Source organism: Octopus bimaculoides, chromosome 15, assembly GCF_046866305.1.
Source record: "Octopus bimaculoides isolate indiv1 chromosome 15, ASM4686630v1, whole genome shotgun sequence".
Lineage (NCBI taxonomy): Eukaryota > Metazoa > Mollusca > Cephalopoda > Octopoda > Octopodidae > Octopus > Octopus bimaculoides.
The window spans coordinates 55,820,347-55,835,915 of NC_142942.1; the positions used below are offsets into that span (position 1 = coordinate 55,820,347).

Below are 15,569 nucleotides of genomic sequence, written 5' to 3' on the forward strand. Positions count from 1 at the left end.
ACCTCGATCCAAAAAGCTGTGATGGATGAGACCGGCCACAGACCACCAAACAGTCACCATGACCTTTTGGTGCAACTTTGGTTTCGGGAAGTGCCGTGGAGCTTCGTCGGCCTCCAACCACTGAGCTGAGTGTGGCCTGTTATCGTAAAGAATCCATTTTTCATCGCAAGTCACAGAGCTAAAAAATCTGTTTTATGGATTTTCGATCCGGCTTTCGCTGCCTTGCTGCGTTTGCCTACAATGAGGAGTTTTTGATGCAACACCGATACTGATGAAATTCCTTCACTCGATATAACTTTTTATGGCACCTAGTATATCTATTGATTCATTTGGTTCATGGTCCTGAATGAGCTGGGACTCTGTTGTGCCTTTTTAAGTCGTGGAAATGCAGGGCTGCTTCGTCTTGAGGTCGTATCTGTAGACACGACTCTCGTCACCGTTGATCATCCTCGACTTAAAGAAGAGATCATCAGCTGCAGGCTGACGGAAATCTAGACAGGCTTCGACTGGATATTTATTCTGTCTAGTTGCCAAAAATGGAGGACGATCTTTTCAGAGAGACGCCACATAATCAATTCAAATTATCTATACGAACTTATACGACAGACCAACGACATCAGAAATGTCCATTGATGTCCACCAACGATCATCATGCACACGCTGATGAATTTTCTCCACATTTCCAAGCATGATGTTCGTGGTAGGTTTTCCAGATCGCTCATTGTCATCTAGGGGAGTTCTTCCACATTTCAAGGGACTGTGCTGCTCGAAACATTGCGTACGAGCCATTGCCGCATTGTTGTAAGCTTACCGAAACACGCTAAATGTATGTGTAGACTTCCCAAGTGTAAAGCAAAAGTTCACGTAAGATCTTTGGTCCACCTTCTTGTCGGTGACCATATCGCAAACTACAAAATATGTGCGATCACAATATACACAAATTTCACAACTTGCTAATTAAACACAGCAATGCCACTTGGTACATTGCTGCATAAATGTCACCGCTAGGTCTCACTGTGCATGCAACTGTGTGCTGCCATCTGTTGGCGCACTACAGAACAACTCCGGAAAACTTCCGGAAATAAAAGAAAACTGCAAACTCCTAACACGAAATGAATTGTGCAATACATTTACATTTTGTCTGCTTAATCTTGAATCTTGTGGTGTGGAAAAGACAACGGAAAGCTTTAAATGTTCATTGCAGCACTACAAACGTTTTCTTTTTTATTTAAGATAAAAGGAGTGAATTAAATTTGGAGATTGGACCACTGAATTACAGGAAATGATATCTCTCTACGTTCTTAAATTATTTTGTCTACCTCTGCAATATTTTATTGCGTTGGTACGTAATTATTGCGGCTTTTTTTTAACAAATTTTATGCAACAAAAACATGTAACAAAAACATCTTTAAATGATTATTACATAGCATATTCACCATCTACTTCCATTACTACTTCCCTGTTGCTTGGTAGACGGTCAGACCGTAATTTACGGAAGTTTTTGTTAAATAATGTTATTGTCTTTGTTGAATAAAATTTGTTGAACGAAAAGCCGCAATAATTATGCACCAACCCAATACTATTGATGTTCATAAGGAAATGTGATTCAATAAACAGAGACATAATCAATTGAATCATCTTTATTTAGACATTTGTTTCATTTGTGATAGAGAGGACGTTTCAGGCAACATTATCAGAGGGCGTAAAGTAATATTGTTAGCATCAAATGGGTCCTATTGAGTATGTAACGTGATAAGATTAATTATTGTGCTATTAATTTAGAGAAATATATTAAATATTAAAACAATGAAGAACAGAAAGAAAAAGAAGCATTAGTTATAGAACAAACATTAAATTTGGGTCAACGACTTTACACACAACACCACTGAGGGGTGGTGCTGTGCGTAAAGTCGTTGACCCAAATTTAAATATAGATATATCTGTGTGCAATTGTGTGTATGTGTGTGCGTCCATGTGTGTGTGTGCGTCTTTCAACGTCTTGCTAGCCTGGACGAGGCTCACGTTGTTACGAAATACAATAATATGTATTTTAGTACACGATTTCAAATCAGGAATGTGGTAAGCAAATGCATAAAAGGAAATATGTATTTTTGAATTACATTCAGTGTGTTTTCTGAGAAAACACACTGGGAAAACACACTGGGAAAACACACTGGGAAATCACGTTTGTTTTTGAGAAACTTTATCACTTTTAAATCGAAAATAAAATAAAACAGTGGTTTTCCATTTCATTTTTCGAAAATATAACAGAAAAGTTAAAATAGCAAAAAAATGGGTAATGTTTCTTCGACCGCATCTTCATTCGATAAAATGTACCTGTGGGGAGAAGAAAATTGGCAATTATAAATGTACGTCGAAGTGACAAAGAAATTAAGAAAGAATCAGTTGGTCATGGGATGCCCTAGAAATAACAGCTCCTTTAAGTCACACACATTTTCGTTTGAAAATAATTTTGAAATTATTAACGGAAACAATATTCGCACTATCTATTTAAATTGTATGATTTACAAAAAAAAAAAAAAAATTGGAAGACCAATTTTAGGATTTATTGTTTTTAAATTACACTTCCTTTTCCTTTCTTTTTTAATAAACTAGAGGTTGTAATGATGTTCTCCAATTTCCATTTTTCTTTTAATCTTGTGGGCTTCTTTCTTTGTTTAGTTTGATATGTTGACGAAATGCAAGGCCTATTTAATTTTCGCACTTAGCCTTCCTTCGAAAGATGACTTTCTTAGAAATCACTTTATATTTTTCATTACAATGAGAAACACTTGTGAATTCTCAAATATTCTTATTGAGCAAAGAGAAATCTGTGAAGTTTCTAATTCAATATGCAATGATTTTCAATATTTCTCTCTTTCTATAATTCTTCTGGATGGTGTGCATGTTCTTTAATTTCAGAATATCAAACATCAAATTTACGTGATAATTCCAAGTTTTTTTGTTTTTTTTTTCGGAAACAAAAACAGAGAGGGAATAGAAAAAGAGAAAAGTATAAAGTATTACAAAAAGTGCTGTATCTCAACGATTTTAATGTAACTTTCTGACTGAACTGTGTAGTCAAACTCTTCAATAATAGAAGGAAATTTTAAATCACATTGAGATCGGAAACATGTATTCAACCTGGATATTCTAAGACTTTGTTTCATATTTTAGACATTCATAATTGTATTATTTTAATAAAATATACGTACTAGTTAAGTAACAGAGTGCAGATGGCAATTGCCATGAATGCCAGCATCGGAGACTTTTTTGGTATCGCACCTGAAAATACAGCGGAACAGTAACATTTTAAGTAAATAATTATAGAAATGCATTATATTTCAAACTGAAAATGAGTATTGTTTACTTATCTATAACATAATATTTCATATAAAATTGTTGAAGGGTAAGTAATTGAAAATGGAATTATCTTCATTGAAATAATAATATTTATACAATTCAATGACAACTCCTGCGTTTAATGCTGTGACCAAGCACAATGGTTGGATTTGTGTTTATATCCTGTGTAATACAACGTATAGTAACGAGGCATTTAACAATGTGTATTTCAATTTATTGTACGTATATTATGAAGAAAGATTTCATTTCATAACTCTCTATGTCGATAATATTGGATAACACAATGTACACATATTATAACATAATTTATTTGAACAAATTTATTGATTGTTACATTTATCATTGTTTGCACAGGTCGAGGAATTTGTTAAACAAGTTCGTATTTAAAGTGTTAACAAAATGTCAAGAGGTATTTTGTGAGAGTTCCAGCCAAAATTTAAAATCACGAAAACCTTGCACTTTTGGAATATGACATAGAGCCATATGACAGAATAGATAAGTAAATAAGAATGTATATTCTGTCGCCTTTTACAAGTTTAATATATAAAGATTTTAATTTAGGAATCAAAAATATGTTTCCGTTGTGCCTGCAGTCGAAGTAATTACGAATTTGCTTAGCAAAAACATGATTTTACCGGGGTACCAAATAACAATTAAATGTACGCTTATAAAATAAAATTGAACAACATAATATAGTTCGCCTCCATTTTATGAATTGGGTTATTTTCTATCCACATGAAAAAAAATGCAAAAATGAAAATGTAATCAAAATTGCCGTGCCTCACAAATACATGATTTTTTGCGATATCACTTATAAAAATTACCAACTTATATACGCTCGGAAAAAATGGTTTCACACAAATGCAACTAACCATCATTGGGTTTTTTTTCAAGATCATCCTCGTCGAAACTCTGAGATTTTATGTTACAGAACCTGAAAAAGAAAAATCATGAACATATATATATATATGTGTGTCTGTGTGTGTGTGTGTCTGTCTCTGGTTATTCCAAATAAAAACACAGAGATTTAAACTGTTCTTTCATAATTGTTTACGTTTGTTTCTTTACCAACACCAGTTCACGCAAAAGTTCTACGTGGGAATGTATATAATATTTGAACAAGACATTTTATTTCACGTTGTTCCATTTCATTCAGCTGTAGAAATGAGTTGCGGCGTCACTGGGGCCAAGCTTCATCGGCCTTTGTGTTTCCCTTGGATCTCATCGGTGGCGTGGAGAGGGGGTGCTGATACGTATGGGCGACTGCTGGTCTTCCATAAACAACCTTGCCCGGACTTGTGCCTCGGAGGGTAACTTTCTATGAGCAATACCATGGTCATTCGTGGTCTCCACATACATGTATATATATATATATATATATATATATATATATATATATATATATGCATGAGGGTACAGGACATCACCAACATTAAGTATACAGTAGGTAATACGAAAACCAATGTACAAAATACGCAAATAACGAGACAGAAAAAGGGACATCGATATGTGTGTGTGTTTGTGTGCGTGTGCGTGTGTGCACATACATCAGTTCCTCCATAGAATTTGATGAACATGGAAGCATCTCTTTAGCAAATACTATAAATATGTAAATCCATTTACATATTAGTGTATTAATGTTACACTAATAAGGAACAATTATTTTGCATTTTGATAATTCAAATATGAAATAAATAGTTAAACTCACTTGTGCTCGTCAGCGGTCATTTTCTTATCTTTGTCCAAACATTTCAGCACATGTTGCTGGAAATCTTCAATCACAATCTTGAAAGATCTCAAACTTGCATAAGAAACAAGAACCGAAGGAAACAATATTTCATATAATCACGAGAGAAAAAATGTTAGGATTTATGTTTCAAAACTTTAGATAAACATTTTATAAGCACAAAAATAAGGCACAGATGGGGCAACAACATTTATTGTAATGTAACGTTTTAAAAATATTTAATGCGGTTTCATTCTTTTCGATATATTCTATGTTTTATTTCATTTTTCTTTTCGCACAGATTTTAAAGTATAATTTCTGTGTCTATTGAACATAATATAACCTTACTTCTGAATTTGAAGATTACTTTTCACTTCTGCTCTCTGGAAGGTTCTGCCGAGCCGCTCAACGTTTTATAATCTGCATGCTAATGTAAGGCTGTGATCTTGCAGAAATGTAACCATGTCGGGCGAAATGCTTAGCAGTATTTCGTCTGTCTTTACGTTCTGAGTTCAAATTCCTCCGAGGTCGAACTTACCTTTTATAATTTGCAGTGTCCAATGTGAATTTGCGTGTTCACAGAAATGCAATTATTATATAATCACTTTATTTACATACGATAGATCAAATCTGTTGAAATTCACACATGAGTACAGAATATTAAATGATATAGAAGTGTTTAGCGAAAATACTTTGTCAACAAGGAAGCGACACGTTATGAGAGTGTCAGTTACGTAACGACAGCTCTGTTTTTGAAGCATCAAAATTTAGTAGACACTGGGAAGTCGTTATACGGAAATACATAGTTATGAATACTGGCAATCTATATATGGAGGGAACGAGAATGTAGGCAAAGGTACTACATGTTAAAATACCGGATAAGCAAAGTTCAATGTGATAGTTGACATGGTTTGAATTTGGAGAGCAATCTGTTCCTTGATTGTCATGCTCAGTTTATGGATTTGATTAATTCGAAGAAACATTTGCATCAGTAGAATTCATTAGATGTAATGTTTATAGACATATGGTTTAAGAGTAAATTTGATTATCAAAAGACAAGACAAATTTGAACGTGTTTTGTTTTTCTGTATATAGCAAGAAGAGGAAATGAGGAACACTTTAAAGTATAAAGATTCCAAACGCTGAATTATCGTTACTATTTGTAGCTTATTTAGTATTGTTCAACTGTAATAGATACTACGGGATGTGACGGATATTTATTAGTTATATTAAGATATAGATGTATACTTACAAACGCTGGTCTCTTACGAGTACAACAGTAACCTTATCGTTTGTGATCTTCATACTAAAATGGAAAGTTTGGAAATAATACTGCTATTCATTTTTATAGGTACAAAATACAATTAACATCATTATATAATTTTTATTTACTGCGCCTTAGAAGGCAGTGTATACGTGATCTCTTATTAAAGTTAAAATTATAATAGTAGATTTAATTGAAAATTTCTATATATAATAGCATATGTGAGTGTGTATGTGTATGAGAAGGAGACAGCGGAAAGACACACAGATAGGTATACAGACGCCCGCACACACAGTCAATTTTGCTGCATCTGTATAATAATCATATGGAACAGAAAATGTGTAGTACAGAAAAGTTTCGCTAAAAACAGCTCTCCCAAAATAAACAAGAATGTTTGCTTTTTATCTTACCGCGTTTAAATATAAACTAATGGGGAAATGACACAAGCAACACATGATTATGTAAATGACATGATATTATGCGATGTGATACGATATATGTATTTATGTATTTATATATAAATATATATATACAGTTACACAAAGCAGACATACATAATTGCATATATACATATATACACATATATATATATATAGTTATATATATACACACACACTTCTCACCAACACTACACACTCACACAGACACGCATACAATCATACACACATGGGCATAAACAACACACGCATATACAATAGCAAACGCACGCACACACACGTACACAGCAACGCACATACACACAACATACACATACACACAAACACACACGCACGCACAGAAGACATACACACACACACACGCGCACATACAAAATACACACACACACGTACACGTACCTAACACCGACAACCCCACACAAACACGAACACACACACACCCAAATAACCACCTGTTGACCTTCCACCTACACTGTCTACAGCGTCCACTAACCAGTCCTGCTACTAATTTCTTCCACTACGTCATACACACACACACACACAAACACACTAACAGATAAACCACCAAACCATGCAAACACACACACACACACACACATACATACGCACACACACGTTCTGTTATCACACACACACTCGCAGACTTTCGCAAACGCACAGATTCATCTCCCATTTTCACTCTCCTAACTTAGAAAGAACTTTTCCCCCACCACCTCCTCTTCCGGTCTTTTCATCATGTAACCTCGTGGGCATCGGTACCATTTTCCTCTTTCTCTGTTCTTCCATTCTCCGAACATTCCATCTTTCCGACGAAGGGCTACGCCCGAAACGTCATACACTCTCTCTTTCCTTTCCTGAGCGTCCAATAATACTATCCATATCACGTCCTCACTTTGTTGTTTTTTTGTTTTTTTGTTATTGTTTTTTTTAACTATATATATATATACATATACATTTGTACAAATGTTTGTTTCTTGCCAGTTTCGCCTTCAATTTAGCATTGAACTAAATGATACATTCTGTTGTGTCTGGGAAAAGTCATTCTCTTTTATTGCTTTTGCACTCATTTATCTATTTTTATAAAACTTTTGTTGTGCCTTGCAAACTTTTCAATAGTTGTTGATTCTGTCCGTCATTCAAGTTTTCATACATACATACATACATACATACATACATACATACATACATACATACATACATACATATATACATACGTACATACATGTGTATGCTCACACTCACTGACCCACTCACATGCGCGCTCAAAGAAACAAAAAGAACGCAGCTTGAAAAACGGCCGTCGCACTTCATTTTCTTTGTTTAATCCCTCATCCGACCAGAAACGGTTACGCTTAGAGCCCGTCGTGTTTTATGCTTTGGTCCTATTCCAAGCAAGTTTCTTGCCGGTGTCACCAGAATGGAATCAAACATATCGATAATCGCTGAAATTGCGCCAACTGGTGAAGAGTTGGTGACCTTGTGTGTCCTCTGCCGCCGCTGTATGTAGTATATGTTTGTTTATTTTTTTTCTCAACGTTTTTTAATTATATATATATATATATGCGTGTGTGTGTGTGTGTGTGTGTGTGTGTGTGTGTGTGTGTTTGTGTGTGTGCGTGTGCGTGTGTACGTGTGTGTGTGTGTATAGATAGATTGTTATCGGTATGTCAACTTTTCGTTTGTTGTAATTATATTTAATTTTCAATATACACACACACGTACACACGCACACGCACACACATAGATACACACACACACACACACAGACAGATATATATATATATATATATATATATATATATATATATATATATATATATATATATATATATATATATATATATATATATTTATGTATAAATATATATGTTTATGTATAAATTTAAGCGTGTGTGACATTTTGTCTGTGTTTATCCACCATTACGACAACCGCCATCGCTTGACAACCGATGTTGGTGTGATTGCATCACCGTAACCTAGCGGTTCGGCATAAGTGATCGATCAAATAAGTACTAGGGTCTTGAAGAGTAAATCCTAGGTTCGATTTATTCGACTATAAATCCTTGAAGTTGGTGTTCCAGTATGACCGCAGGCGAATGACCAACAAATCAAAGAATAAAAGAATATACGCGTGTGCTTGTGTTTTCGAACAAGGATAAATACATGTGTCTGCGGACTAGTAATTGTGATCTGCTAGCCACAAGATAAAACGTGATGCATGGAGTTAGCAAATGAATTAATAAGAATTATCAAAAGAAAAAAACTTACTCTTTCCATTTATTGATATCTTGCACTCTAGAAATGAAAAGAAATACCCATGTTATTTTCTCTGATACAAACTTTGCAAATATTCTAAATGTTATAAACATTTCTTAGGGGGAAAACTGTTTGGATTATGCGGAATATAAATAACTACCAATAAAATCAGATATTTGTGGCATGAGACATACATATTAATTACGACCATACATGATAACAGTTTTAAAGAACAGAAAAAGGTATTTGTTGAGTATTCAGGCATTATGCATAATGCAGATACATCGACAGGAGAATAAAAACATGTATGTTAAAATAAGGAGAACAGTCAAAAGGAATAGGTGAGGAAAGAAGAAATAAAGAAAGGGGAAGAGAAAATGAAAAGGTGTGTTAGATGGTAGTCAAAATACCATGAGAGGGATGGGAGAGGAGTAGCTGAGGGATAGGAAGAGATAAGAATGTAAGGAATGTATGAGGAGTGGAAGGTGGCGTAATACGTTTGAAAGGCACTAAGGGGGAGGGTTGAATATTTTTATTTTAGTCTTCTTTTCTCTCTTTCATCCTTTCATTTTCTCTTCCTGTCTTCATTTTGACACATCTCATCATTCTGATCATACACATCTACCCACCCGTCTATCCACAAATACTACTAATACATTCTCAAATGTTCATATACATCAAAAAATTCCTTCGAATGAGCAACACAGAATCCAAGGCTCCATACGTTGAAATTACTAAACATGAACTACTATTGGAACTTACTATGTACAGGAAACTTTTTACCACTTCTTTACAACACTTTACTCGGATAATAGAACTACAATTACAATATTTTATACTTTATTTCTTATCACATTCTCTTATGTCCCTCTATATTCCCTATCTCCTCACTTTTCCATAATAATTTCTATATCGAAAACAGATATTTACCTCTAGTTAACCATCTCACATCATGGCTGATGAAGGGATATCCATAATATCCCAGAAACAGCTGTAAGACTCTCGCTATATCTCTTTCTTTATATATGTCCTGAACACCCCTCACAAAATTGGCTTGTCTAATATATATATATATATATTATGTAAGGTATGTTAGACGTATTGAAACCATCTAAGGGATAGAGGCATTCCTGGTAATTAGCTCAGTATGTATGGTCCTCGTTATAAGGTATACAGCAGTAGGCAATTCAAAAGGTAAACCATAGTTTAATGTATATATAGACGATAAGAAAATGGAGAAATAAATAACAATTAGAAGTGGATCTTTGCCGCTATAAAGCGATTATTAAATTAGTGAAGAAAGAACTCATTAAATAATGACTTTATAGGACCAACGATTCACTTCACATTGTTATGTAGAACAACTTTACCAAGAAGGAGACGAAAGCTGTAGCACTAAATTTTAAAATTATATTGAAAAGACATGGAAGTGATATCTTGACGACTGCTTCGTAATCTGGACAGAATCTCTAAATACTCTGGAAGAGTTCAATATCCTTCTGAACAACCTACTCTCATCTCTCCAATTTAGAAAGGAGATGAGCTGTACCAAATTACCATTCATAGATATAATGGTAATTAAAAAGGATCATCCATTACCACAGATATATAACGGACACACATCAATATCTGAATTTTCAAGTCATACCATCCACCATATACAAAACTTTGTTGGAATTCCTTTGATAAATATCTATATTTATATATATATATATATATATGTATATATATATATATATATATATGTGTGTGTGTGTGTGTGTGTGTGTGTGTGTGTGTGTGTGTGTGTGTGTGCGTGTGTGTGTGTGTGTGTGTGTTAATCAAAGGAATTCTAAATTTGACTGATTTTTCACGTTATATTTAAAATCGTATAATTATATAATATATTCAAATGATAGAATAGTAACTGTTCGTTCTGATTGAACTAGTACTTTCATGCATACATACATGCACGCATACATACATGCATACATACATACATACATACATACATACATACATACGTATAAATCGAATAAACTGCAAATTTGGTCTTAAAATTACATTAAGTAAACAATCGTTACGCGTATTTCACTGGCGAATTTTGATGCACTCGTTACCTAATCGGAAGCAGAATGGTCATTTAATATCGCACCATCGAAATAAAACCGTAATATACATCATTGTTATTCACTAGCGTTAGTTGATAGGCAGAGAAAAACTGTTAACTGTGAGTAATATACTTTAGAATGTTCTTTCTATAGCGGAAAAGAAAAGTTCTATTTCCAAGTTAAAACAATTAATATTAGAGCTAAAATTTATTAATTTGCATATTTTGCTATGTCAGAATCTGTAGCAGGATACGTCTTAGTATACGTCAATCATACATTTCGTTTGCTACTAGTTCTCTATTGTAGGAAAGATTAGTAATATTATGAATTTGGAGAAGCATACAATTTTCCAAATATAAATACTAGCTTCCAGGTACAAAAGCGTATTGTCGTTCGTGTTTGATTCTTCTACTCATGGTAGTTTTTACCCGAACAATTACGCCCTACTTTGATATAACTTAGTGTTATTCTAAAACAAGCTAACATAATAACTATTTCAAATTAATAATATATTTTTTATAAGAGAAACAATTTTTATCATTGACATTAAATGTTACTAGAAATATCAATGTTCACCAGATTAACCTTGGTATTAAACGTCCTCTTAGTGCAGAGGTAGGGCACATACACTTAAAAGAGATTGATATTGTATACTTACTGAGATGCGCTGCTATCTGTATCACTGCTGAATGTAAAGGAAAATGAGACGGTAAATTTATTAACAAAAATGGTACATTGTCATGATATTCATGAAGTAAGATGTCATTTTAATGTTAAGGGTGACTCTAGGGAAACGAAACTTCTGTCTATAATTAAGGAAATAACAGGTGTTTCTGTTATGCATATTTTTCCCTGGGTGACCAAAAGTCTCGTCAGCGGATTATAATATTACAGTGATTAATGTGTATGTTTATGAAAATGTGTGTTTGTGTGTACGTGTGTGTATGTAGAAACCTGCTTGATTAGCGTAAGCTAATATGCCATGCATCATAACACGATTTATTTCATTTTTATTGATGTTTAGTTCATTTTTATTTATGTCCGTGTGTGTATATTGAAACCAGTTTGATTAACGTAAACTAGTGTGCCGTGCATCATAATACTATACGCCACATCATCATCGGATTTAGTTCCTTTTTACTGATGTTAGTTGAGAGGCACAGACAAACGATGAACCACAAGCATATTCATCAGAATGCTGTGTATATAGGTGCAACAGAAATGTATTTGGCTTCTTTTTATTTATAAAATGTAAACATAATTCATATAGGAAGTAAACATACATGAATTACATAATTTGCAACGTTCAAAACTGTTGCAGGATACTTTTCTGTTTACACAAATTATAAATCTTAACTGCGAGTATGAAGACTCTCTAAAACAGAACTCTTGTTGTTAATTCATAGAATAATCCATGTTTCAAAAGCCCTTATCTTCGATATCTTAATAGAAGCTTTCTCACACAATTCTTTGCTTCTTCGACTTAGGGTTATTTCTTCAATAACATTTGGAACTTAATATTATATACACCCGTTATGCAGATATATAAAACCGAACTTATATAGTATGTTGATATTTTATGTAATGCATATATTTCCTAAGGGAAGCTCATCAAATTAAAGTTGATTAGACACTATTCGAAATATTGTGAACTCTACCGGCTAAAGTTATAATCCATATACACATGGAGCCGGTCCATTGACGTGACAGTCATAAATTGGATATGGTTTGTTTCATTTTAAAACCTGTGCAACTGTGATATTAAGGAGGTTGATGATTATCATGTATACTTTTAAAGGGATGCTGTTGTTAAAACATGGATCGTTTGGACATTTTGCATGTTGAATTTCTATTACCCATGTCCTGCAGGGCAGAGCGTAGTTGAGGTTATTTCGTTACGCTAGCAGTTGACGAGGGATATGCACGAAAGTTCACTAGGATATAATATCATTCATTATAAATATAGATTCTGTAGAATATCTGAGGTTTAAATTGTGAGTTAGATATGTATATAGCATATTACGTACAAGATTATTTAAGTAGTATATGCTTTGCTTGTGTATGTAATTTCTGCATTCGATATCTCGGTACTAAGGAGGGGTTCGGAATCTGGTGTATAAGATGAATAAGGATGAATCCCACAAAGACGTTTAATGAAAGGCTGCATTTTCTCATAGGAGATTTAACTGGATTTAACTCCGTGCCTAATAATATAGAGTTCCCTAAATTTCTATCTCGCTGGAACACAAATCTTGATAAACTGTTTGCCTAAGTGATAGAATATTACATCAATCGAGTATTTAGGACAATTTGTGTTTCAATACTTACTCTCCGATTCCCAGGAAGCTTGAGAGAGCGTCAGTTCTGAAAAAAATATTGACATATAAACAATTATATATATATATATATGTATATAGCCAACAGGTGAGAACAAGAAATCTTCAGTTTAGTAATGCTCGAATGATTCAAACTAAGACTTTCATGTTCTTACATGTAGCCAATTCCGCTGGGTAACAAATGACTATAAGAGGAATCATTACATATAACACCTTGCTGTTGATATACAAAATATGTATATATGTATGCGTGCAAAACAAGAGAAATCAAAGGCGGAAAACCTTCTATATTTAAGTATAAATATTTATATTAATGCATCAAACTTAGAATACAAGCAACAAAGAGAATTGAAAAAGAGGAAGTAAAGCGTTATATAACCCCAGAGTCGAAGCTTAACCTTTGTCCTAACAAGGAATAGAATTCCATCAATAATACTTTATTTGCAAGGAACAGTCTGCAAGGGAAATCTCCACACCTGTACCAGAGGTCACGAGAAAAGACGTTCTAAGCTATACTCTTCAAATATATTGTTTAATTTATCATAAGCGTTGTATACGACGTCCATATGCATAGGTATTCAAGACAAACTATCATTGAAAAGTGCTTATTATTGCAAATATGCATCTCCCTCATTTTGGGCTATTATCACATTAAAGTTTGCAAGTATTTCGTGTGCTTTTCGTTTCCGATGTTCAACTATGCGCTGTTCAGAACGTTGTAGACTCACAAACAAAACCCAATTTATATATGTATGTGTGTAAATGTATGGATAAATATATGTTTCAATGCAATTACCAATTCATCAAAAATGAGAAACGTTCAAATACATCGTAAAATTAACATTCGATTTATATATGCTGGATTGTATAAGACTTGTTTAATCTGGATATTCAGTTTTATTCACGGTATATGAAAGCAGCGTGATGTAGTAGCAAAACAAGTGTCTTGTTCTGAGATCACGTGCTAAAACAAAAACTATTGCAGCGTGGAAGATGTCTGTAAGCCATTTAAGAACACACAAAAACCGTTAATTTGACTTGTATATTCAAATTTAATTTCTATCAAAATATTTTCATCGCATTGAAACCTCGACCTGTTCACTGACAAAATTTCGTGAGTGAAATTATATGAAATTGTTTTTAAATATACTTACGCAATATCTCCTAAAAATTCAGAAAATAGGCGGCTTACACTGAAATGAAAGAATAAATTTACTATAAGAGATATATGATATAAATGAGAAAAAATTAATTAATAACTTCTTAGGGTATGATAAGAATTTTTTTTAATCCCTCTTGCTTAACTTTAAATGTAACTTTAAGTAACATTTGAATATATATTTTTGAAAGAATGCGCACTTTATCCAATTCGCCATTCGTGAAATAGCGACCAAATAATTCCTCTTATGACTTTTGAATGAATGTTATATACATATATACACACACACACGCACACACACACACACATATATATATATATGTATATATATATATATATATATATAGAGAGAGAGAGAGAGAAAAATATATATACATACACACACACACACACACACACATATATATATATATATATATATATATATATATATATATATATATATATATATATATATATATATATATATATATCTTGTTCGGACCCTGTGATGTGTACGCAAGATCGCAAGGATACAATGTTATTAATTATAAATATAGATTCTGTAGAATATTTGAGGTTTAAATCGTGAGTTGAATATTTATGTAGCGTACAAGAGTTAAACTACTATATGCTTTAATAGTTTTGTTACAGTGAGTAATCTAAAATATAAGAGGTTTCCATGTGTCCATCTTATCAAATATCTAAAATTAGTTTATTGGAAGTCAAAGAGAAATAAATTGCAGGTTAATAGTTTGTAACCATGTTTTAGTGCATAGTGAAATTTGACCGCAGCGTAACTCCTAGTATATGTTTTGTCTATACAGGTTTGAGGTTGTGTTCAAGTGTTCAAGTTTTAGGAATTCTATTAAAAAGAAGTCTTTCGAATTGAATAGGTGAGTTCTGTCATAATATGGCGAGTGGGCGGGGGTGTTTGTGCTTGGGTACGTGGTTTGGGA

At 33.3% G+C, this 15,569-nt stretch overlaps 1 protein-coding gene across 6 annotated transcripts in view; it reads right to left on the reverse strand.

Annotated features, from left to right (window-relative positions):
* Nucleotides 1-1,625: 1,625 nt before the first annotated feature.
* Nucleotides 1,626-15,569, reverse strand: part of LOC106881480 (uncharacterized) — a 31,746-nt gene continuing 17,802 nt past the window's right edge. For 4 of the 6 annotated variants that reach the window (XM_089363889.1, XM_089363891.1, XM_089363890.1 and 1 more), the window contains 9 exons: nucleotides 14,627-14,665; nucleotides 13,465-13,500; nucleotides 11,795-11,821; nucleotides 9,059-9,085; nucleotides 6,342-6,395; nucleotides 5,072-5,164; nucleotides 4,236-4,297; nucleotides 3,216-3,285; nucleotides 1,626-2,337 (listed from right to left, as the gene is read on the reverse strand). In XM_089363889.1, coding sequence (XP_089220015.1) covers nucleotide 2,337; nucleotides 3,216-3,285; nucleotides 4,236-4,297; nucleotides 5,072-5,164; nucleotides 6,342-6,395; nucleotides 9,059-9,085; nucleotides 11,795-11,821; nucleotides 13,465-13,500; nucleotides 14,627-14,665 — 409 coding nt within the window. In that variant the 3' untranslated portion in view covers nucleotides 1,626-2,336. The remainder of the gene's footprint in view (nucleotides 2,338-3,215; nucleotides 3,286-4,235; nucleotides 4,298-5,071; nucleotides 5,165-6,341; nucleotides 6,396-9,058; nucleotides 9,086-11,794; nucleotides 11,822-13,464; nucleotides 13,501-14,626; nucleotides 14,666-15,569) is intronic. The other 2 variants (XM_089363888.1, XM_089363886.1) reach the window with 1 other exon arrangement.